Here is a 26,469-nt window from a genome sequence, read left to right on the forward strand (position 1 = left end):
CACTGGAGGGACTACTTGTTGCTGGGATAAGTAGGGAATGGTATCCATATTTTGGGAAAATAGGAGGGCCCTGTGGATCACACAGGAAGATATGAAGCTTTCATCACGAACAGAGGTTGGAGTCACAGAGGACAAAAAGTGTCAGCAGGGGGTTGTGAGGGAAGATGAAACTGAAGGCAGCTGAAGAGGGGGTTATCAGTTAAATGGAAGGCAGCAGTGTAACTCAGTAACATCATTTGGGGCTGGAGCAGGGTGGTGAGTTGATGAAGAGATGAGTGGGCATCACTGTATTGTGAACGCGAGGAAATAAGATATTGTGGGAGATGAAGGAGAAGCACACAGGCTGTCACTTACTGCACTTTGCGCCCAAATGTCTGTGTCCCCAGCCGTTTCATATTCATTTTCTCCCAACCTCCCGCAAAAGCATTCATTGAGTTACAGTAACAGATGAAAATGCAACTCAACATACTATATGATGAAGCTTAAAACCCACTACCCATAAACATCTATTCCCCCATTCCCAACACACTAAGCTAAAAAAAAAAAAAACATACTCCCCACTCACACACAACCAAACCCAAAACAAGATAAAATAAATCAACCCCAAATTATGAAACAAACAAAAAAAAAAAAACCTCTCCATCTAACCAAGCTCAAAAACAGAATGACAGAACTTGAATTTAAGGGTTATACACTTTTTCAAAAATTAAGCTTTCAGTATATTACAGAAGACCAAATCATCTTTTTAAATAATGTACCTCACTCTGTAACTTATTCCACAGAGAAGAGGCACAACAAATGCTCTATTCCTTATGAGCACCAACATGATCTCCATAACAGATGGAACTATCAAAAAGTACCTCATCCTGTGATAACAGTGCCATGGGAAGAAAATAGTGAGAAATAGATTCTGAGGTACATGAGGCCTAACCCATAAATTGCCTTAAAGGCCAGGCACAGAATCTTGAATACTGCCTGACAGGTCACGAGGAGTCAGTGTAAATGCAGTGTAATGTGTTCAGTCATAGCGCATCCCAACACCACCTGAGCCATCCTATTCTGCACCAACTTTGTTGAAAACTCCACATTAAAAGGTGTGGAGTACAGCAGCAGCTGATTTATTGAAAATGGGTTTCAGTTTCCCAAATATATGCAGCAGTTAACACATACCACCATTTTTTTTTTAACTGCATGTGAGTTTTGGTTGTTTTTTTTTTTTTTAACTGCACATGAGCACATCCTCACAGCTGATTGCAGACAGACACCCAGATACCCAGATTTTGAAGGTCTAATTTTACTGGGAACAAACTTCCATAGCATAGAAAATGCAATTATTCCAACTGCCAGAAAGCATTGCTACTCACATGTAAAAGGTATTTTTCGTAGACAACAGGATTGGAAAGATGTGGGTGATGTCATGTCACCAGTGTAGAACAACTCTTCCAGAGCTCAGAACTCAGTGTAAAGTTCTGAGCATTCAGCAGTCTCTTCAGTTAGTTCCAAAGCTCAAAACAGTCAGGCAATTGAAGGCCTATGCGTCTTATCAATCTTGCTGTATACGGAAAAACACCTGTTATAGGTAAGCAACAATGGTTTTTCCACTGACAAGCAAGATTGAATCATGCATACGAGTGGGCAATTTCCAAGCTTAGCAAACATGGACAGATTGGACCAGCACTGCCTGACCAAAGGCACCATCCTTTGTTGCAACTGTGTCTAAACAGTGTGAAATGAATAAATGAAAGAGCCATGCTGCTACTTTACAGACTATCCAGAAAAGCAGACTTTAGCTCAACGTCAAGGCTTTACTTTTGAGCTCAAAGAACAACTCATTTGTTCATAAAAGAACTGGAAACAGGATGTTGGCCAATTTGTCACAATTCTTTTGGTGACTGGTATATGCAGTCTGTGTCAAAGGAGCAAAAAGCTGCTTAGAATTCCTGATTGAATCAATATGTAAGAGCCTGTTACAGTCTAGTGTGCGGAAGGCTTTCTTTCGTGGCTTGTTATAAGGTTTTGGACAGAATGTAGGAAGCATTATTTCCTCACTGATGTGGAACGCTGTTGCTATATTAGGTAACAATTTAACATGAGTCTGCAGAAATAATTTGTTTCAATGAAATAGTGTATACAGTTTGTAAGTCACAAGTGCTTGGTTTACACTTACTTTTCTAGCAAGGTAACAGCTACTAGGAACAGCACTTTCCACCTAAGGTGCTTCAGAGAGGCAGACTCCAGAGGGTCAAATGGAATCTTCATTAAAACAAGATTAGGTTCCATGGAACAGGGGGTATCTGAAGTAGTGGCTTGTCATGAAGTCACAAAATAATGGGTCACTAAGAAGCTGAAAGGCTGTTGACTAGAGCATGATAGGTAAGCTGATGGAATATGTCTTGCATCCAAGACTATTTATTTATTTAGATTTTGCTCACACCTTTTTCAGTAGTATCTCAAAGTGAGTTACATTCAGGTACTCTAGATATTTCTCTGTCCCAGGAGGGCTCACAATCTAAGTTTGTACCTGAGGCAATGGAGGGTTAAGTGACTTGCCCAAGATCACAAGAAGCAGCAGTGGGATTTGAACCAGCCACCTCTGGATTGCAAGACCAGTGCTCTAACCACTAGGCCACTCCTCCACTCCATATAAATGACACAGATACTGGTAGATGGCTCATGATAAAACTGCAACCCTTTTTGAAGTACCAAATAGAAAATCTTTTCCATTTGAAAGTGTAGGTACACCTAGAGGGTAATTCTCAAATTGCTTCCTAAAATTAGGCACCAGGATGTTATGTGCTAAGTGTGAATTCTATAATCAGTAATTAAGCGCATAATTACCATTATAGAATATTTGCATGAGTCTGCATTTAGGTGTGAGCACTTATACTAGCTCAATGGCTGGTGTAAATGCTCATGCATAACTAACAGTACTCTGTAACCTTAGCTCATAAGTGCTGTGCATGCCCCTGACCCGTCCATACCCCTCCTATATCCACATTACCCTTGCAGTCGCACGAAGAATTAGTGCACTAAGGTTATAGAATATTGACTATGTGCAGTTATGTGTCTAATTAGTACTAAATCATGGCTAATTATTGGTTTACATCAATTAGTCTAATTAAAGAATTAAGTTACATGTGTAACTGATACTATTCTGTAACTTGTACATAAAACTTTGTGCACCACGTGTAAAAACTGTGTATGCAAGTTTATAGAATGATGTGACTAGTGTATGGTTTTCCTGCAGTGATCAGATTGCTTGGACTAGTGTTGGCAAATCTAGACTCGACAGTAAACACTATTTCAGTTTCCAAGCTGTGAGTGCTACACACTTCTGATTTTGATGAAGACAACAGTCCTCATGATTGAGGGGGAGATGCATTAAACTTACTGGGCCAGCAATGTGCTTTTTTTTAACCAGTTCCAGCCAGTTTAGCGAGCACGTAATTCAGCAGGAGATGCCCAAAGGGGCTCTGTGGGCTTAACGTTCACAGCAGCAGACAACGGAAACAGCATGCTAATTTATTTAAATGAGCTGATTTGTATTCAAATGTGAATTCCGAAGGATGCACAGCTGTTCCCGTACGATGCACTTAAAGAAGGCTATCTTTACAGGGGAATTTTAACAGGTGGTCAGGAGCTGTCGTAACAATGCTGCCTGCATTACTTTTAACTGCTCGGGTGTGCTCCAGCCTTCTTGTTGGCGGCCCAAGATCTTTCCACTTGATTGCTCCAATCATGCCGCAGATCAGGCACCAAAGTTTTCCAATGTATCCACACACCCCTACCAGGCAGGCAGAAAGGATCAAATGGATCAGCCACACGGTATCCCATAACTGAGCACTCACGCAAAGAAAAGCAAGTAACCACAGTGGAGGAGGAGGCTTCATTCTTTCACCATGCTTTCTTGTTGACCGGTATGCATATGTTGTGAGCAGGAACAAGAAAACGCCAGGTCAGAGCTTATTAAAGTTCCACTGAAGCTGTCTGGACCCCAGTGTGATGCCCTGTTGCGTCCATAGCATTCCCTGCCTGCCTATGTCTACCTTCTTGCAGGGCAGTTGTCGAGGCAGGGGTGGATGGGGAGCTCTGGCAGCCTAAAACAAACAAAAAGCTACATATGGCTTTCTTACACACTGGATTTACACATCAGAAACAGATGAGTGCTCTCTTTTGCTACCATATATGACACACACATATGGTAGCAAAACAGATCACTCTGTTTCTGGTATGTAAAACTGGCATGTATGGAAGCTGTGTAGCAGCAGAGGCTGTTCAGCTGTTCTGGGCATGTACATAGCAGCCACGCTTACCGAATGACTGCTATGCACATGGCCTGGTGCTTTCTCCTACTGAGGAGCACGGTAAGAGTCCATGCTGCTCCTTTGCATGAAATTTCTTTAGTGAATCACCTATTTCCACCTTGGTAATTTTTACCATGGTGAAATTAGTGGGCAGTTGCTTCTGGGGACTTAAATGCATCGGCTCCCACGTGATTAATGTTGGAAACCTTTGAAATCTGCATGGCTGAAGAACTGTTAAACTCTTTAGGAGAAGAAACCAGTTCAGTCAACGTCAGTATGGAACTATGAGAATCGTGGTACTTGGCTTTTGTTGAAATTTGTGCAGTTTTTTTGCAAATGGTAGAAATATACATACAGAAGAGACCACATTCAGGGGATCATTACTGCATCTAGGGGTAGGCAATTGAGGGATAGAAGGATGGAGCAGAAGACAGGAAGCTTTGCATTGTTGCTGTTCATGAAGTGTTCCAACTGATGGGTTTCCCATACTTGAAAGATGTCTGCATAGTTGCAGGGTCTATAGACCACTCACAAGGTTGCAGCACTCTGTTGAGGCTGTTGACTATATGGCCGTGGTTATATGTGGGACTATAAGCAGCCTGTATTTGGACGCGATTGGTTATGACAGTCTCAAATTTTGCTACTTCTCAGAAGAGATGTAGGAATCCCATTCTGTTTGTTGATATCTTCCACTATTCATGATGTATTGTAAGCCACATTGAGCCTGCAAAAAGGTGGGAAAATGTGGGATACAAATGCAACAAATAAATAATATAAAACACTGCCACTTAGTTGTATGTCTGGATTAAAACAGACTTGCCCTGGAGGAGATGAAGAAAAACTCAAAGAGCATAGTAAACTAAATGGAGCTCTAAATGGTTGATTTGGTTAAAGTCCTAGAGGTTTCACAACATTACTTGCATTCGAAGACCATGAATACAGGCTCTGTAGCCTATATTTCATGCATCTGTGGTTAGTATTAGCCATTATTGTAATGAAACAAGAAACACTCACTGTAAGATTTGTGTTGATAACCCAACTATAACATCACACCAAGTTGAACTGATAGCCAAAAGATGGCAGAAAAAAGGATAGGAGTGCCAATTCCATATGGACAGCTGCAGCCATGTGATCCAACATCTGCAAGTACATTTAGGAAGATGCCACTAGAAGCCAATTATTGAGGTGTGGGAAGGTTGGGTACCTTGTTTTTGGAGGTGGGCTGATACCACTACAAAGAATTTCATGAACACACAACAGGCAGAACGGAAGGACCTTTAATTGAAAATTCTCTATTTGAAAGATGAATCTCAGATACCTTCTGCAACAATGATAGATTGGTTTAGGTGTGTATGCATCCTTGCGAACTATGGTACATAGCCAGTCCCCATTCTTTAGGGATGGTAGAATGTAGGAAAGCATATTCATTTTGAATTTCTCCTTGTGAAGAGATACCTATTTACACTGTATTTGGGAGTGCCCCCCCATGGTAAAATTATGTCTTACCCCAGACCAATGGGTTATGTCCATCCACCAGAGAAAGGAGACAGAGAAAATAAATAGTTCTAAAATACTTCACCCTTAAAGGCATTATGCAGCCTGGAATGTTCAGTAATTTTCTCAGTCTCCAAGAGGATGGTGCATGGATAGTGCAGCTCCTGTCTGGTGCCTGGCTGGCAGCTCCTGCCCTGGGTTTCCCACAGGTCAGTTGAGTGAGGGTTATAGCTAATTGCTTGAAGTTCTGGTTGGAATGGATGATACCCAGTGATTCTGGGTCCCTGGCCTACAATGCAAAGAGAAGCTGCAGAGCCCATCGCAGGGACTGTAGAGAATTGCATTAAGGAGTTGGCAAAGGAACCCAAGAAGCACTGACAGGCACCGCACAAACCATGTGAAGGGCTAAAGAAACCCCTGAGAAGGATGCAGCTTCTCAGAAGGGCCCTGCGATGTACTTACAGACAGCGAAGCACTCTGGCTGGGTATTTCTAGAACCCTGAACTACTACCAAGCCCCGATATCAGCCCTAGCCAAGGATACGACACCGAAGCAGTTGCAAATGTGAGGCGAATGGCCTGAATCTGCGTCAAAGGCAGCCGCCATTACCCGAGACCAGGAAGCCTGTCGAAGGGTTGAAATAAGGCTGCTACGTGAGAATCCTCCAAGAGATACCCGCGAGAACGTATAACCGAAAGCGGACCACACCATACCACTCTGGAAGACACCAGCAGCATCTTGCTGGAAAAATCACTAAGCAGTCCCGCTGAGAAGAACTGCCCGGAAGAAAAACAAAATCTGAGACTGCACCAATTGCTAACACCAGCAGCATCAGGGACTACACCCATGCCAGCCTCCTGATTTCCTTTTTTTTTTTTTAACACATCCAAACAGAACAAGAGAGAGAGAGACCATTGACAAACAGAGGAAACACCCCAGCGGGAAGGAACATGGCCAACCACTAGAAGAGCCCACAGCATTAGTGATGCCCCAGAAAGGAAAGTGGGAACCAGGTGCCTAAAGGAACCCTGGCCCGCTAAAAACTGGAGAACGAGCAACAACATAAAAGATTTCCTACGAGAGGAAAAAAGTCACCAAGCCCAGATATAGACCATCTGGAACAAAGCCAAGAGATAGTGTTGCTGAGCATTGCGACCTGAGGAAGAACTAGCTAAGCCCTGGAAAAGAAAAATCAAGGCATATGCTTGCTATGCCACCAGGAATCCAGCTGAACTGCAAAGTTAAGCTTCACAACACTTCCCAAAATGCCACACAGGGCCAGAGTGGAACTTTGGGGGGGGGGGGGGGGGGGGGAGTCGGTATCACCGGGTGTCACTCTAGCTGAGGGATGAGGGAAACCACAATCACTGGGTATCATCCATTCCAACCAGAACGTCAGGCAACCAGCTACAATCCCCACTCAACTGACCTGTGGGAAACCCAGGACATAAGCTGCCAGCTACGCACCAGACAGGAGCTGCACAATCCATCCACCAGGCAACAAAGAAAAATACTGAACATTCTAGGCTGAACAATGCCTTTAAGGGCGGCGTACTTGGAACTATTTGTTTTCTCTGTCTCCTTCCGCTGGTCTGGATGACAAAGAAATTGAGATTATAGAAAGGAATCTCAAAATATGGGGGTACTTCCACATACAGTGTAAATAGGTACCCTCCACCTCTTTGATTTCCCACAAATACTTGTTTCTAACACTCCCATCCACTAGGCCCACTTTGAATGCATGTAAGGTGATGTAAAATTTACAATGTATCTCTCTCCATATTGAAAACTTAAAACACTACTATGCTAGATGTCACACTGATACCACAAGCAGAGGCTTGTTTATAATGGATGACTATACTGAGCTTCCAATGGAGAAAAGTGTGGGGATAGCATTTGTGAGGAAGCCCTATCTAGAGAAACATTTTATACTGCTTCACTGGATATGAGACCAACCTCCAGAATCTGAACTTTGGAGAACTCATATGCAGAAATTAGATCTTACCTGATAATTTTCTTTCCATTAGTCCTTCCCACTATTCCAGAAACGTATGCATAAATGCTGAAGATACATGTGTAACATACTATTCTGGAAGTTATATATGTGAGTCCAGCCCAGATTTCACCCATGTGTACACAACTGTAAAATACATGCTATGTAAAATTTGAATTTATTTACAGAATACTGCTTAGGCCCATATTCTTCAATGCAAGGCCTGGGGGCCAATGGCAACCCTTGAAGACCTCTGTGGCAGCTTCCATCGTCTTTATGCATTTTGTTTTGCTTCTCTCGCCTCTCTACCCAAGCTCAGGAAAGAAAGGAGGAAGCGGATGGGAGGATAAGTCATAGGCTTGAAGAGCAAGGCATTTCTCAATAGATGGAGAATGAGTTTGGAAATGCTGATCTCTTTGAGGATACCCTCAATGAAAAGTTTGAAGGTGGGCTGGTTGGGATGAATGTCATTGACCCACACTGGTCAACAGTGTTGCAGCTCTGTATGGGAAGAAATTTGGTGGCTCTCCTTCAGCTCATTAGAATTCAAAGTAGCCCTGACTTAAAAATTAGTGAAGACCACTGGCTTAGGCAACATTCTGCCATTTATGTGCACGTGTTCACAAATATTCACACACACAAAATTATTCTAATCATTTACACATGCAATCAACACCTAAATGTTAGCACCCACTTTATAGAATTACCATCTATATTATCAGGCTAGCAGAAAATTCACTCAAACTTTCATGGATATTTGACTACTCACTGATAAAAACTGCTAGGTAAATCAGCTTCCCAGTCACAATTTTCCACTGGGTCACTAGATTTTCGCCACACCTTTTAAAGGGCTTATTCAGCTTTCACTACTTGTTTCAAAATGAACAAAGATAAAGTATAAAGATGGAAGTGGCGGTAACTGCTCTCTGTTTATTCCCTGCAATTGTTCAAGAGAGGAAGATAAAAAAAGAAACCCAACACAAATAAAGCCACATCATTCATATGAGCACCCTTAGTCTTCAAGGAAAACATCCCACAGTCCCTCTTCATCTTACGGCATATAAGGATTAAAAATTAGCCTTAAAACATTTGGAGAAGGGACGTTTCCTGCACATCAATATGAAAACCCGAAAGAATCAAATATTCAAAGTCTAAATAGAAAATAGAATTAGATAATCCATTTGTTACATTTCTGCGCTGTGGTAAGGACATCTAACATTTTTAAAAATAATTAAATATCACAACAGACATTAAGATGTAAGAGAGGGCACAATATCACAGAATTACCTCCAATTTCAAATTCTGAGTATATATTTTATCCTTGTAATTTGAAACAACATTGGCCTAAAATGATCAAGCTCACCTTTCTTTCACCCCAGATCCGATTAATTGTGCTTTTTCCTCTTCGAGAATCAGAGCCATCAATCACATCATCATGGACGAGACTAGCAGTATGGATCATTTCTGCAATTATGGCTATCGAACGCTGGCTCGCAAACATCTCCCTGCAGATACACAAGGGCAGTATACAGCAAAATATATACAGTGCAGGCATTCCCGACAAACACTATCACTCTGTTGCATCAAAGCCAGCAAGCTTGTACTTCAGGGCTGCACAGCAAGTCATAGTTTACAGCTTCTATGGGGGTAGAGACAAAAAGGGAACTTACCTATTTCATACAAAAGTAGCCTTTCAATGAGTTGTTTCTTAGGTCACTGAGAATGGAGGGGGGGGGGCAGGAAGGAAGAGGAGTGCCTTCACTACAAATAGGGAGATCCTGGATTCTCTACAGGTAGAAATGTTCCAGCATTTGGTAATAGAACCTATGCGGGATGGGGGTCATACTGGACCTAATGCTTAGAAAAGGGGAGAGTGTTTGTGATGCTACAGCATCTGACATCCTGTGATCACCAATGGTGCGGTTCAATATTAAGACATACGTGGGAGAGGATTCATTCAAAAATGAAGGTTCTAGACTTCAAAAAAAAAAAAAATCTGTCAAGATGAGGAAATACCTCAAGGAGTTGTTAGCTGGATGGGAACATTTGGAGGAAGTAGAAAAGCAGTAGGCAAAACTAAAGGAGCTATTTTAAAGGTAACAAACCTTTCTGTTAGGAAAGTAAACGAAAGTAAGAAGAAATAAACGCTGCTTTGGTTCTCAAAAGAAAAAGCTGAAAGGGTATGGAAAAAGAGGTCAGCTTTCAGAAATTACAAGAGATCACAGAAAAAGGAAAAGAGAATCTGAAAAAGCTAAGAGAAGTTGGTAAAGTAATCAGGAAAGCAAAGATGCAAATGGAAGAAAAAATAGCCAATACGTTAAATTATGGGGGGGCAAGACTTTTTTTAATGTTAGTGATAGAAGAAAATGCAAAATTACATTGCAGTACTCAAGGGTGAAGGGGAGGAATATGTAGAGGCTGATAAAGAATGGAGGAGTAGCCTATTGGTTAACACAGTGGGCTAAAAACCAGGGATCAGTGTTTAATTCCCACTGCAGCTCTTTGTGACCCTGGGCAAGTCATTTAACCCTCCATTGCCTCAGTACAAAAACAGATTGTGAGCCCATTTAGGGACAGAGATAGGACCTGTAAATAATATGCAAACCACTTTGGTTGTACCACAGCGAGACAGTACAATAAGAATCTAACAAACAACATGGAGTTACTTAGAAATATTTCTGTTCTATGCTCAGACATGAAGGGCCAGGAGTAGGACCAAACAAGTCAAACACAAACAAGAATGGAAATGAGGTAGACCTTGTGTTCATAAAGAGCTAGCTAAACTAAGGGTAGACAAAGCAATGGGGCCCGATGGGATATATCCAAGGGTACTGAAGGAATTCAGGGAAGTTCCAGTGGCACTGCTGTCTGACCTCTATAATGCTTCTTCAGAGCTGAAATCTAATGCATTGCAGGACCTGATGCTGCATGGTTTTACTACAGGTAGGGTAGGTCTTGTCAGATGAATCGGATTCATTTCTATGACTGGGTGACAAGAGTTCAATCAAGTGACAGTGCTAGACATGATCCAGTTGATATACAAAACGATCCAAGCAGGCTTAAACTGCACCTAGCAAGCCAGTTGCCAATATTCAGCGGCACATTAACTGGGTGGTGTCACTGAATATTGGCTCTGACTGGCCACAGAGGGGCGGCATTCCAAGGGTGGAATCGGGGAAAAAAGCTGGCAACTATGCAGGTGCCGGCAAAATTCAGTGTCTGTATCCACATAGCTAAACAACCAAATAGGACCAAATAAATAACAGTCCTAATTTTAGTCATTTAGCTATGCGGGTGCCAGCACTGAATAGCGGCCAGCGCCTGCTGAGCTGTCAGTTGGGCCGAAGCTCATTGCTCCACCCTTCCGCTCCAGCATTTCTGATCCCCCCTCTCCCAACAACAGATAGAGGCTATGGCGACCATTTGTGATTAGGCATGAAGAGAAGGAGCAAGTGGGGTTCGCTCCTGCCCCAAGGACCACTAGACTACCAGGGCCAGTAAGCAGGCAGGGAGAAATGGGGATTGGAGCTACTGTGATGGGACAGGAGGAGGAAAGAGAGCTTCAAGATATATGGACTCCACTTATACAGGTCACGGCTAAATATTGAAGTATTTTATGTGGGCCCCAGCTGAATTTTGGCTGGGAGCCATATTAAGTTTCAGCAGCCAATAGCAGTCCAGTCAGGCCTAGATATTCAATGCCAGTGCCTGCACATGGTCTGGCGCTGAATATCTGGAGATAATTTAACTAGTGAGTGACAGCATTAAAAAAAAAAAGAAATGCTCACCGCTGCAACCTGAATATTGACCAGGATATACTTAAATTTCAACGCTTTGATAAGGTTCTGTATAGGCAACTTAAAAATAAACTGAGTACCCTCAGAATGGCTACTAAAGTCACTGGCTGGATTAGAAACTGGTTAAGCAGAAAGTGACAAAGTGTAGAGGTAGATGAAGCTCAAACTGAGCAAAAGGGAACTACCAGTGGTGTGCCACAGGGATCAGTTCTTGGTCTCTTTCTTTTTAACATTTTTGTAAGCGATATTGTGGAAGGGCTGTCTGATAAGCTTTGCATCTTTGCAGATGATACCAAAATCTGCATTAGGCAATTCATTCTTGATGGTGTGGATAACATGAGGAGGGATTTAGCAACATTTGAAGAATGGTCTAGAATTTGGCAGCTACTATTTAAAGCTAAAAATGCAGGGTCATGCATTTTTGCTGCAAAAACTCAAAGGAGCAGTAAAGTATAGCGGGTGAAGTACTTTTGTGAATGAATGAAAAGCAGAACTTGGGGATTATTGCATCCGATGAGCTTAAGGTGGTCAAACAAGTAGTGTTTAGGGTGGTGGACTTTGGTCCTGGGGAACTGAGGAACTGAGTTCGATTCCCACTTCAGGCACAGGCAGCTCCTTGTGACTCTGGGCAAGTCACTTAACCCTCCATTGCCCCATGTAAGCCGCATTGAACCTGCCATGAGTGGGAAAAGCGCGGGGTACAAATGTAACAAAAACAAAAAAAAACATTCTGCTAAATGAGGTTTCGCCGCATTGCGCCTGCCATGAGTGGGAAAGCGCAGGGTACAAATGTAACAAAAAAAAAAATCAAAAAATAAAACATGGAAAAGAAAATAAGATGATACCTTTTTTTATTGGACATAATACATTTCTTGATTAGCTTTCGAAGGTTGCCCTTCTTCGTCAGATCGGAAATAAGCAAATGTGGTAGCAGATAGTATATATAAGTGAAACATCCAAGCATTACTTTGACAGTCTGACAGGGTGGGAGGGTGGGGGTGGGTCGGAGGTATGCTTGGGGACATCAAAGCATTTCATTGATAGTCTAACAGGATGGGTGTGGGTAGGTGAGAGGAGGGTGATAAACAGAGAAATACAACTTTATGGTTTATAATAGGCTAGAAAACCCAGGTCCTTGTTAGGTCCTGCCTGTTGGGTATCAAAATATTCAATCATTCTGACTTCAAAGGTCTTACGTTCCTGTATTGTTTTAAAGTTACCTTTCAGGATTCTTACTATGAAATCACTGGTACAGTGTTGGCCTACAGGGGTGGGAACCTGACTGGCACCGGCTTTCTTCATGTGGTGTCTATGTAGATAAAATCTTGTCTTAAGCATCTGGCCTGTTTCTCCAATATAGCATCCTTAATTACATTTTTTACACTGAATGATATACATACCACATTGGAAGATGAGCATGTGAAAGATTCCTTTATGTTAAATATTTTTCCTTTGTGAATGACTGTGGGGTCCTGTGAAATGTTTTGGCATAGCTTGCAGCTGGATATATTACAGGGAAATGTACCCTTCTCTTCTTTTTCAGTCTGTGTTCGGAGTTTACTTCTAATTAGCTTGTGTTTTAAGTTGGGTGGCTGTCGGAAGGCCAGCACTGGTGGGGATGGGAATATCTCTTTCAGTAATTCATCCTCTTGGAGTAGCGGCTATAGATCTCTTATGATTTTCCTCAGTTTTTCCAGCTCTGGATTGTATGTCACTACAAGGGGGATTCTGTCTGTGGCTTTTTTTTTCCTTGTACTGCAGCAGATTTTCCCTGGGTGTTTTGAGGGAGGAGGCAATATTCTTGGAGATTATTTTGGGGTTGTAGCCTGTTTGAAGGATGCAGTCAGGCTTTCAAGGTGACTGTCTCTATCCCCTGGGTCTGAGCAGATACGGTGGTATCTTGTGGCTTGGCTGTAAATAATGGATCTTTTTGTATGTGAAGGATGGAAGCTGGAGTTGTGGAGGTAGCTGCATCTGTCTTTGGGTTTCTTGTATATAGATGTTTGTATACAGCCATCATTGATTGAGACTGTGGTGTCAAAAAAATTGACTTTTTCTGGGGAGCAGTCAATTTTGAATCTGATTGTAGGATGGTATGTATTGAAGGAATAGTAAAATTGTTTCAGAGTTTCTTCCCCCTCCGTCCAAATCATAAAAATGTCATCGATGTACCGGTAGTATTTTAGAGGTTTGGTCTGGTATGTATTCAGACATTATTAATAAGAGCATTAATGCAGAATATTTGCATAGTGCTAAGTGCAGAGAATGTAAAGATTCAAGTACAAAAAAAATGCAAGTTAAGAAAATTTGGCAGAGCCTTGTGGGATGTAGCAAAGCAGTTCCTAAGTAGGGTAGGAAGCCAAAACCCCCACAGAAAGCACCAAATCTTCAAAGAAAGCCTCCATCTGAGCCACAATATCTACACAATAGTGTCCTGAAAAAGTGTGCAAGAAAGACCAGGTTGCTGCTCTACAGATTTCTTCAAGAGAAACAACCCTAGTCTCCGTCCACGTCACCATGGCCCAAGTAGAATGTACGCAGTTGTCGGCCTGAGAGCACATACGCAGAAGCTATTGCGTCTTTAACTCAGCACACAATGGTTGCCATGAAAGCTGCCTCACCTTTATATGGTCCCGAAAAAAGGAACAAAGAGATGATCTCAAGTACAAAACCTACCATGGATCCAACTTCTCCTTCTTAGGCAGCCAACTCTGGAATGCACTCCCCAGACCTATCCGATCAATCAGGAACTATCTACCCTTCCAGAAATCACTAAAAACGCATCTGTTCAAACAAGCCTACCCAAAGGTTCCAGACTAATCCTATGTACCCATCTACCCAACACATATCCAGGAAATAATGATAATGACCTAGACTACATCTCCCACCAAACTTCCATTTACTTATCCCATTTTCCCTTCCCCTCCCATCTCCTCTACCCCTCCTCCAATGCTCACCTACCCTTGCTCATTCTTCTCCTACTCCCTTCACAATTGCCCATCTCTACCTACCTATCTCTTTTATTTTTCTGTTATACTTAACTTATATTTTCTCTATCAATACTTTGTAATCCCTATTATTAAGTAAGCCGCATTGAACCTGCTTTGAGTGGGAAAGCGCGGGGTACAAATGTAATAATAATCTGAACGATGAAAGTCATTGGTAGTCACCAAATACTGCAAAAGCACGTGCCACACGTCCAGCAAATGCAACAAGTGAAAATATGATCGATGCTGTTCCTCTAGAAAGGAAGGAAGAAACAATGGCTGGTTGAAGTAAAAAGCCGACACCACCTTAGGGAGAAAGGAAAGAACAGTATGCAACTTCACTCCTGCCTCGGAAAAATGCTGAAAAGATCCCTGCAGGACAGCGCTTGAAGCTCAGAAATTCTACACACTGATGAAATTGCGGCCAAAAGGCTAGAGCAGCCTTCCATAAAGGGTGAAATGGTGACTTCTGGAAATATCAAAGTACTAGAATCAGATTCCACTCAGGATACGGACGTTTCATAGGAGACTTAAGACAAGTCACCCCTTTGAGGAAGTAAACGACATCTAGATGAGAAGCCAGAGAGGAATTAGTAACCCTATCCAGGTAACAGGCAAGAGATCCTCCTGCAAGAATGCCAAAATCTGTGGCTTTTTGGCAGGGAAAAGCGAAAGGGTGAAACAGCCCTCAAAAACAAGCCACTAAAGTAGAATGCTTCTTCACCTGAAGCAGAGTGGTAATAAGGAAGAAGGGTTATTCTGAGGAAGCTAACTTCGACCAAGAACCAGGCAATAAGACCAAAGGGGGAAGGATCCTCTATCAGAAGAGGATTGGAGAACTGGAAAGCCGAAATGGCTCGTCTACCAACAGCTACACCAGGTCCATGTATTATGGCCTCCTGGGCTAATCCTGAGCTATCAGAATGACAAGGCCCTGGTGTTGACAAATCTTGTGTAGTACCCTACCTATCACCGGCCACCAGGGAAACACAAAGAAGAGCCGACTCCGGCCACAGCTGAAGAAGAGACCTCGGAGCCGTACTTTTTTTTTCTGATGAAAAACCTAGAAACCTTGGCATTGTTCCAAGTCGCCCTGAGATCCAGACTTCGCGTACTCCACCTTCTGAGTCACCACCTGGAAGACAGCCACACAAGATGGGGGGAACAATCAGTCCCTACGTGCATCAGAAAGAGAGAGTCCAGGGAGTTGGGTAGAGAGGCGTTTCCAAAAAGCAAGGGAGACACCAGTATTAAAAGGTGATTTTTACTGGAACAACTGAAAGGACTCAACCCAACTGCTGTGTTTCAGCATCAAAAGGCCTGCTTCAGGAGTCTTGTGGTGATGGTTATACAGAGGTAAGCAATGTTTCCAAGATCACATGCAACTTCTAATGGATAAGGCAGATCCAAAGTATTTGGACATGCATAAATCTGTCAGCTAAACGCCAAGAGAAAGGAGCACCTAGAACTGAAAATGCCGTCCCAGAACCACAAACTGCAGGAACAAATCAGAATGTGTAAATATGCCTCTTTGAAGTCCAAAGCGGTGACATGGCTTTGGCTATCCAAAGACTAGCATCCGGAGTCACTCAGAGCAGATACCAATTCCTGCATAGCCTAAGGACCAGAAAAGCTCTAGGTGGCTTCCTGGTGCTAGTCATTTTAGGATTAGAGAAGCCCGCAGGTTGAGCATCCAGGGAAGAAATATTTAGTGCCTGCAAAGCCTTTGTAATAAAAGGACAGCAACTCTTCCTTATGGAAGACGAACCGCTGTGGGGTCATCAGCAAAAAGCTCACCCTCCTCAAGGCCTTCTTGCACATGAGAAACCAGGAAAGACACAGACATGTCCCTCTCCAAGAGAGCCGGTGAGAGAGAAGAACCTGAACCCAATTCTGATTCAGAGCCCAAATAATGCCTCTTGAACCCATGCGCAGCTTACAGAGGCTGAGAAGCCTGGAGAGAGTCCGAAAAATTGACAGCCCAAGAAGCTAGATTAGGGAAAGGGTCAGACCTCTGTGCAGAGCACTTCAACAAATATGCCAAATGTAAAAGCAAAACAAATATTGAGGAGAATGGCTTAAGCCCCCCCCCCCCCCCTCCCCGAAGGAGAAACCCCTTGTACGGTCTGAATCTCACCCCAGAGGCAGACGGTAGAGATCCCTCCAAAGTTGCCAGTGGCAGTGCTCCCCCAGAAACCATGGGCTTAGCACCCCAGTGTTTTGAAATAGCTGCTGCAATCAACTCTGTGTGAGGATACCGAGGCCGCTCATCAAGATTGAGGAGAGGGTCATCCGCTGTACCAGTGCCTGAACACCCCCCTCCTCCAGGACACTGACCCAATGCTGCTCTCTGCTTCCCACATTTGACCGCCTCTGCTGCTGTGAAACTGAAAGCAAAATTAAAACCACAAGGGAACCCAAAGGAAAAAGAAATGTAAAGCCATACTCATCATCACAGCAGAAACTACAGTCTGGAGCCTTTTATCCACAGAAGGTAATGCTACGTGAAGCAGAAACAACCCCCTCTCCCAGAAATAGCCAAAAGCACTAGAAAAATGCTAATTTCCACCTCTGAGGTTTTTTTTTTTAACTTCTGTGAGAAAGGAGAAAGTAGGATATGGCTGGAGAGGGACCTGGCATCACCAGGTGTACCCCTTAAAGTCGGGGCCACTCAGCCAGGATACCCCCAAGCTACACTGAACTAGAATAACTAGAACAGGAGCTGCACCGAGATGAAACCAGGAGCTTGTAGAAGACCGTCCATCTGCTTGCTGGATATCTAGAATACTGACTGGTCAAGGAGCATTCCATCCTGTTAAGTTCAGTGCTCTTCACGCTAAGGAAAAAATTCTCATGTTACATGGAAAGGTGGCAGGTGCACGCAACAACTTTTTACTGGAGGTGTTGGAAGCAAAAAGGTAACGTGATTCTACACGTTATTTCATCTGCACAAGATATGGCCCCCACCTTTAATCATATACAGTAGGCCTCGGTCACTTGTGACTGAGCCTAGACCCAAACACCATCCATCATCAATATGCTAAAAAGCCCTATTTCCAACTTCCCAGCTCTGCAGAGGGAACATGCAGCTATGGAATGCATTACCACTCGCCGTGAAAAAAAAACCTGACCTAACTAACTTTCGGAGATCACTGAAGACCAGCTTGTTCAACAAGGCATACCACATTGATCCATCCTAACTACCAGACAATGAAACCCAAGCCAGAACTGGATAAAACCTAACTCTCTATACTTGACTACCAAGGTCTACTCTACCACGAATTAACTTTAATGCAATACCACCATATCTCTTATTCCGAATATGAACTCCTTATACTTGACTGCTTAATCTACTATGTCAATCAAGTTCTTTAATGTAATACCATTTGTATCTCTCACTCCGGAAACGGCAATCGCCATGACGGAACAACGTAAGCCACATTGAGCCTGCAAATAGGTGGGAAAATGTGGGATACAAATGCAATAAATACATAAATGCGTAAATACACTGCAGCAGGATGTAAATTAGGAAGACAAGGTGGTCTTATAATTCTTTTCTGGGAGTGGAGGAGTAGCCTAGTGGTTAGTGCAGTGGGCTTTGATCCTAGTGAACTGGGTTCGATTCCCACTGCAGCTTCTTGTGATGCTGGACAAGTCACTTAACCCCCCACTGCCCCAGGTACAAAATAAGTACCTGTATATAGTATGTAAACCACTTATTTTTCTGTAACCACAGAAAGGCAGGATATGAAGTCCCCCACCCACCTCATCTTTTTTTTGTACTATATGATATTTACTTGTATGAGTATTGCCTCATTTGGTAATCCCAGAATCTAGCTGTTCTCTCAGTCCTTTCTAAGTAGTGCTGCACATGTACAAACATGTTCTGCTTTGTTCATTTTGCTATTCCTGGTTTTTGGGGTTTTTTTATGGCCATTTATTAAATATGTTCTATACTTTCATTTGTATGCAAGGCCCATTAAATAAAGTTGAAAGATAACCCACAAAATAACTGTAAATGAATCCTTGGAATCCACATGAAATTTCTACAGGCCTCCCACTCCTTTTTTTTTTTTTTTTCTTTTTGAAAAACTCTCTTTATAGGGTACAACCATAGCATTTAGTAGGACAACTTAAACATAGGATTACAAACACAAGCAAGAAGTCTTTTCTTATCCACGTGCCCACATTACAAAATGTCTGAAAACAGTAACATATCAATAACGCGGTTTTAAACAGCAACAGTTGGTCCATCCTAAACATTTTTTTACATTTGTAAATCCCCTTCCCACCCTCACCTGAAATCTTACCCCCCCCCCCATTCCAAGTTGCAACTGAATACAGAACATGAGGAGCTAATACGCAAAATTAAGTAGCTGGAATGCAATAGTCATAATTCTAGTAGCTGTCAAGAGTTTCCCTCCCTTTTTTAACATGACTAGTTCTAGTGAGTCTTCAACTGCAATGCACTCACCTACATCACTTAAGAAGGAAACCAAGGGATTAAAATTACTGTGGGCCGATTTAATTGAGATTTTATGTTTATCAAGAATCTAACAAAGAATTGCTTACAAAAACATTTTGAGTACCACTTTTCTTCTTTCTGTGTTCATACAGAAAAAAAAAAAAAGCTGTGAAATCAGGCTCTAAATGTGAGAACAACAGGCAGAGAACTTACCTACAATTATTGAAATGCATATTGCAGGCTCTTGCCATTAGCAACACTAGTATTGGCCTGAAAGCTTTCCCTTTTCCATCAAAATAATATTCACACATGTCCTTAAGTTCATCTGTGGAAACAAATAGCTCCTGCAACCAAGAAAACAGAGTATGGGTTAAAAGAGAGCTAGTAAAAGAATTTGGCAGAAATTAATCCTTAATGTTTAAAAATGAAAGTTCTTTATACTATAGAGGTTCCTTCCTCAAGCAATGACGTTCTCTACTGTTTTGAAGCAACACCTACTAATAATTTCCCTTAGAGAGTAGTTGACATTTTTATCATACCAATTACACACTTTGTCCCATGCAGATATATTCCAAGATAAGGGAGGAAAGTAGCCAAACACACTTTAGGAACTCAAATGCATTTCATTTCATTGGTAACACACTGTCTGATACTATTCTCTCCTTAGTAGCCCAGTGGTTAGTGCAGTGGACTTTGATCCTGGGGAACTGAGTTCGATTCCCACTGCAGCTCCTTGTGACTCTGGGCAAGTCACTTAACCCTCCATTGCCCCTGGTACAAAATAAGTACCTGAATATATGTAAATCGCTTTGAATGTAGTTGCAAAAAAACCTCAGAAAGGCAGTATATCAAGTCCCATTTCCCTTTCCCCCTTAGGTCAAGGCCAGGTTTCAAATCCCACTGACACTCCTACTTGGCCTTGGGCAAGTCACTTAACCCTCCACTGCCTCAGGTACAAACAGACTGTAAGCCTTCCAGGGAAATAGCTGGTGTACATGAATGTTAACTCACTACCACTGGAAAAGCGTGAGCTAAACACTAAATTAAAAAAAAAAATCCGATAGGCTGCTCAATTATCACAGGCAGTTAGTACATTGAAAGTTGCATTTATGTAAAGCCAACTACAAGTGAACTACAGAATGTAAAAATTAGCCTATGTAATATTAAGAATTTACAGCTGCTCAAGTTATTTAACAGAAAATAGCTCATGCTGACTTTACACAGTTTTTCAGATGATACCATGATATCTGAACAAGAGAACTCTGTGGTCGTGAAAGCTTATATACTACATCTTTTAATGTTTTCCAACATATAGGATATTAGAAAATGTTACATAAATAGGATATGTGTGTCCATCCTTAGGCACAATAGCTCTTCAAAAAGAGAGAGAGACAAGAATAAAACGTGACTGACAGATTTGAAAACTAGAAACATCATATCAATGTTTTCAGTGAACTAAGCCTTCATAAAAATTCTTCTTGCCTCTATGAAAACAGCTGTAATCTATAGAATGATGGCAAGTGCTATACTCAAAAACACCCCCTCATCCTTTGGCAAATACTACCACAAGCAGATAGACAGGGAAAAAAAATAATTGAACCTGCTGGCTAAGGATGCAGAAAAAAAAATTCCAAGCTTTCTAAATACACAACCATATCATTCCAATTCCGCCCCATTTAAGATTAAATTTGTTCTTAACTGATCATTTCCTTTCTCTGAGTCTGCTAGACTGGTCCAGACAACTGGGTTAAGTTACCCTACCAGCAGATGGAGGCAGAGAATCTGAACTTTTCAGTGTCATCACGATATATGCAGTGGTGTACCCTGGAACTTAGTATGCTAATGCCAAAGCCAAAAATTCACAACAAACAAATATATATACAAAACACAGGACCCAATCAAGGAACCCTCTGCAGTTTTAAAAGCTTCTGACATATAGAAAATTGAGAACAAGGCAGACACAGAAGCAGAATCCCTCTCAAGCCAGGGTCTTCCTGTAAGGGTGCTCTACTAGTCTAGCAGGACTCAAGGAAAGGAAATTAGCACTCTTAATTGATTCTGAAAGACCCCCCCCCCCCCAAACATCACAGCAAAAACTAATAAAATATCTTTTGAAATAGCCCATGATAAGAACATAATATAAGAACTGCCATACTGGGTCAGACCAATCAACCACCTAGCCTAGTATCCTGCTTCCTGAAGTAGCCAATCCAGGTCGCAAGTACCTGGCAGAAACACAACTGGTAGCACCATTCCATGCTATCAATCCCAGGGCAAGCAGTGGCTTCCCCCATGTCCATCTCAATAACAGACAATGGACTTTTCCTCCAGGAACATGTCTAGATCTTTTTTAAACCTAGATACACTAACCCCCGTTACCACATCCTCCGGTAAAGCGTTCCAGAGCATAACTATTCTTTGAGTGAAAAAATATTTCCTCCCATTTGTTTTAAAAGTATTCCCATGCAATTTCATTGAGTGTCCCCTGGTCTTTGCAATTTTTGAATGAGAGAAAACCCGATTCACCTCCATCTGTTCCACTCCACTCAGGATTTTGTAGACCTCAATCATATTCCCCCTCAGCAGTCTCTTTTCCAAGTTGAAGAGCCTAACCTCTTTAGCCTTTCCTTACAGGAACTGCTCCCGTATATCATTTTGGTCGCAAACAAAGCCAGTGGCGAGCCGTGACAACCACGGAAGCCTCCTTGGCCGACACCCTGAGAAGGTCATAATGAAGGTCCATTAAATACATCAATCCTGCCTTAAGGGCAGGTAAGGAGGTCATAAAGAAGGTCCACTAAAAACGCCAATCCAGCCTCCAGGGCCAGTAAGGAGCTAACTAGCTTGTCCGCCAAAGGAGCCTTCTTTACCAAAGATAGGCATGCACAATAGGACCCAGACACTGGCTCTCATACCGGGAGCAGCGCTTAGCTGCTTCCAAGAGCGTCGCCATGAGGTCCGACGGGGCACTGACTGACACCGACCCCCCCCCCCCCCCCAAACACACACACTACATTAGCTGTGCGTCATTCCTCAGTCCCTTTTATTTATTTATTTTTTAAAGCTCCACAACAAGAATTACCACTTCCCCCCCCCTTTTTTTTTTTTTTTAATTGTATGGAGGCAGGAGAAAAAGAGCAGAAATCAGGCGTTGGGCCCTCAACCCAGGCAATCACCAGGGCGGGGAGCCGGAGAGGGGAGGAACAGGAGAGACCTGGCACCACCACCAGGTGTACCCTTCTCCCAGGGAGACCTCAACCCCCGGAAAGGTTCAACTCGAACCGGGTGATGAGCTAGGAGCCTAATCCAGAGCTGAACAATTATAACCCTCCACCTGGTAGATAGAGAGAATACTGAGGTTAAGGTGGCTGCACATGACCACATATAGTAAACCTCTGAAGTTCTCTCTCTCTGCCTGCCTGCTGGCAAAGGGACATAACCCACAAGTCTCTGGATTGATCTGTGGGAAACTATGGAACTTCAGTTACTAAGAGTATCTATTCCCTTGATTTGTTGGGAAATATCTAATGTAGTATCAGCAAAAGGTATAATAACTAACATCAGCATAGATAGAATTTTTAAAACCTAACATGGATAGCTGTATAGCTAATTGTGACATTAAAACATTAAATAACATGGGCAAATGTGGGGAGCCCTGTGGGACTCTGCAGTCTGGTACCCATAGAAAAGAAAAATTACTTACCTTTTTAACTTGATAGATCTGTAAAAAAAGAAAAAAAAAAAACTACACCCTTAAACCATTCGAGCACCATGCTCCCTATGCCATAGTGATCCAGTAGGTTCAACTAAAACAAAAAAAAAACCTCTTGCATGGAACTCTGAAAACTGCAAATAAAGACTGAGAAATAAAATCCACAAGAACTTGCAATCCTGCTTTTTGTCAGAGAAGGAAAAATTATGTTAATTTTCTTTCCAGCAGTCCTTCACACTATTCCAAACAGCTATGCCCATCAATCAGCAGGTGAAGATCGAAAACCCTGAACTGAATTGAACCTCATAAGCCTTGCTAGGCACTGCCAAAAGCTGTAAACCTTCAAAACCATTACCTCCCCCCCCCCCCAAAGGGTGCTGTGTTCAGGAAGGGTAGGGGTGCTGTGGACTAGCAGAGGCAGAACCTTGAGACCTTCAGGTAGGACCCCCCAGGGCACAATCCACCCACCAAGCTCAACTAGGAGCCAGCTGACCAACTGGACCAGGAGCAAAGAACTGGCACTGGGAGCTGCAAGCTATAACCATCCAACTGCTGGAGATAGAAAATACTGAAGAGAGGCAGTGCCTAGGCAAGGCTTATGAGGTGCAACTCAGTTCAAGGTTTTCTGTTTCCACCTGCTGGTTGATGGGCATAACAATCCCACTAGTCAGGAATAGTGTGTGAAGAGAAGTTCTGGAAATAATTTTCTCTTCCCGGTACAATCTCCCTGTACATTTAAAAATTCTTTGAGGAAAATATGTCTAGAATCAACTTGTAAAGTTCAGTGTGTGTGTGTGTGGGGGGGGGGGGGGGGGGGGGGAGGGGGAGGGAGAGATATGGGAAAAACATGCAGAAGCCTGAATTTACAATTGTTTTCCATGTTAAGCAGTGCCAAAGATAGTAGTATATTTTGTGAGACATGGAGGATTGTAGAATAACCCTTTTAGAATGGAGACATTTCTTGTCTTTATTGCTGGATTGGAGCCGCTAGTTCTCCTTGATCTCCCAGCCACCTTTGATTCAGTAAACCTTACAATTTTCCTAAACTAGTCTAGAAGTAGGGTGGGGTGGAGTGGGGAGGAGAGGAGAGCAGGAGAGTGATGTTTTTGCCTCCTTTCCTTATGGGAGATCACAGATAGTACGAAAAAGTTTAAAATGCAAGCCACAGAGTTCTCTATTATAACCAATTTTACATATATTGTCTTGGATCTCATCTATGAGCACTGGGAAGTATATCTATATGTGAACAATATATAGGTATTGCTCCCTTGAGGTGACTGGGGAACTTAAGATTATGCTTCTACATTATGCACAACATAATAAAGAAGCATCATCTTAAAATGCTATTTTTGTGTCTCCAGAGAGCCACATAAGTGTAGAGAACTTCTGAAAGGGAGATATCCCAAGACGGTCAACCATTTGATTAGAACTGTTTAAATCCCGCATTTCCTGCTGATTAAAACAAAACATAGAAAAAAAAAAAAGATGATACATTTTTTGATTAGCATTCAAAAGGAATCTTCGAAAGGAAATCAAAAAATGTAATGTTAGCAATAAAAAAAGATCTCACCTTATTTTCTTTTCTATGTTTTGTTTTATTTCTGTTTATTATCTTTAAAAATGGACTAGCACGACTACCACATCACTTTACCCAGTTGATTAACAAACAGGTCAACTTTGCATACATAACATGACACTGATCTCCTTTAATCAGCCACTCTGCCCTGTATTTGGAATACATAGCACAGAGTCTCACCTTTTTAATATCCTCATAAATGTTCTTCAGGTCTTTCTGACCAAGTTTAAAAGGATCTACATTCTTCTCATTATTATGTGCTTTACCACAGCAGTACATCCTCTCTGCTATATAATGAAAGCCAGGTGATGTCCTAGAAAACAAGAAATATGAACTGTACAGTCTCGGGGAATAAGGAACTCCCTGAATCATTATAACTGGAAAATACTTCACAAAGTTTAGGATAGATATTTCTTGTGCAGAGCATTAAAAGAACACTTCATCCTAGTGCAGGGGTGGGCAACCATGGTCCTCGAGGGCCACAACCCAATCGGGTTTTCAAGATTTCCACAATGAACATGCATGAGATTGATCTGCACACACTGCTTCTACTGTATGCAAATAGATCTCATTTATTTATTGTGAAAAATGGAGTGGCCTAGTGGTTAGGGTGGTGGACTTTGGTCCTGGGGAACTGAGGAACTGAGTTCGATTCCCACTTCAGGCACAGGCAGCTCCTTGTGACTCTGGGCAAGTCACTTAACCCTCCATTGCCCCAGGTACAAATAAGTACCTGTATACAATATGTAAGCCGCATTGAGCCTGCCATGAGTGGGAAAGTGCAGGGTACAAATGTAACAAAAAAAAAAATCTTGAAAATCTGAGTGAGTTGTGGCCCTCAAGCACTATGGTTGCCCACCCCTTTCCTTTTGGCTCAAAACTGGGCCTAATATGTTGGAAGCTCTCTGGTCTCTCTGATAGCAGGCTGATCCCCACTGAATCTGCACGAGACCCATCACTGCTCCAATAAGCTCAAGGTGGGAGGAGTGAAATGGCAGCTGCTTATGTGGCACCCAATATGAGGAGAAAAACTCTGTAAAAAAAAAAAACATTTTCTCTATTAGAAAGTGCAGTGTTATACATCCCCACTCACCAATAAAGCACTTTAACTTTGTTGACTTTTCATCAAAGATTAAGTCATTCAGAATACTCTTCAGCCATTTGTATGCAGTTTTCTACTGTTGAAACATTATAAAAGCACTACAAATGTAAAATAAACAAAATTGTTTGATCGAAAGAGAAAAATACATGCACATAATTGACAGCACAAGTTTTAAACATGAGCTGCAGCAGTGCCAAGAGTCAAGGCTTTGTTTGTTTATGTTTATTTGTGATTCTGATATTTGAAGTTTCATAGTGATATAACAAAGTGGTTTACAATTAAAAATATGAGAGAAGTGATAGGAACTCCACTAAGCTGATAGAAAAGCCTATAAGCAAAAAGGAAAGGGGAGAAGTTTAGGCAGTGCCAGCTCACTATGTTGGGCTCCAACATGAACTCGCTGTCCACTAAAGGCAAGAGTAAATGAGCGAGTCGTAAAGCCTGTCCTAAGTTTCCCATATGAAGATTCAGATTAAAATTGGGAGGAGCAGAGCATTCTGTCTTGGTGGCTCCAACCTGGCACAAGTAACCATGGGGCTTGATGACCAATATTTATGCTGGGAATGAAGGGCCCAAGCTAAATTGTGCGGAGTGATGAGGGAAGATAAGTAAAGAGAAGTACCAGAATAAGAGGCCTTTTTGCCCAGAACCAGGATATCCTACAGAGTACAGGTAGCCAATGATGCTGGGGGGGGGGGGGGGGGGGGGGGGGGAAATGAGGGTAACATGATGGCCATTCAACTATGATTGAATGTCTGTGCATTACAAAGGTCTAAACTGACTGGAGGTGTTAATGTCAATATGGTTGATCCCTGCATACACAACATTACACAAACCTAGGTGGGAAGTTACTAAGGCCTGGATGAAAGTATGCTGAGCAACATCAACCAGAAAACTGCAAACATAACAAAATTGCCCCAAGGCATAGAAAGCCTGCGCAAAGAAAAGAAATGTGTGTGTCAAAAGCTAGCTGATAATTAATGGTGATCCTGGGCAACAGAAGTGGCTCTGCCACCAACAGATGCACCAGGTCTGCATA

The 26,469-nt window shown here is 42.3% G+C and overlaps 1 protein-coding gene across 2 annotated transcripts in view; it reads right to left on the reverse strand.

Annotated features, from left to right (window-relative positions):
- PDSS1 (decaprenyl diphosphate synthase subunit 1) overlaps window positions 1-26,469 on the reverse strand; it is a 70,533-nt gene that overhangs the window by 28,835 nt on the left and 15,229 nt on the right. Inside the window, exons 2-5 of one of the 2 annotated variants that reach the window (XM_030199282.1) lie at window positions 25,422-25,506; window positions 24,509-24,641; window positions 19,254-19,384; window positions 9,155-9,296 (exon numbers count right to left, since the gene is read on the reverse strand). In XM_030199282.1, coding sequence (XP_030055142.1) covers window positions 9,155-9,296; window positions 19,254-19,384; window positions 24,509-24,607 — 372 coding nt within the window. In that variant the 5' untranslated portion in view covers window positions 24,608-24,641; window positions 25,422-25,506. The remainder of the gene's footprint in view (window positions 1-9,154; window positions 9,297-19,253; window positions 19,385-24,508; window positions 24,642-25,421; window positions 25,507-26,469) is intronic. The other variant, XM_030199281.1, reaches the window with a different exon arrangement.

Source organism: Microcaecilia unicolor, chromosome 1 (genome assembly GCF_901765095.1).
Source record: "Microcaecilia unicolor chromosome 1, aMicUni1.1, whole genome shotgun sequence".
Lineage (NCBI taxonomy): Eukaryota > Metazoa > Chordata > Amphibia > Gymnophiona > Siphonopidae > Microcaecilia > Microcaecilia unicolor.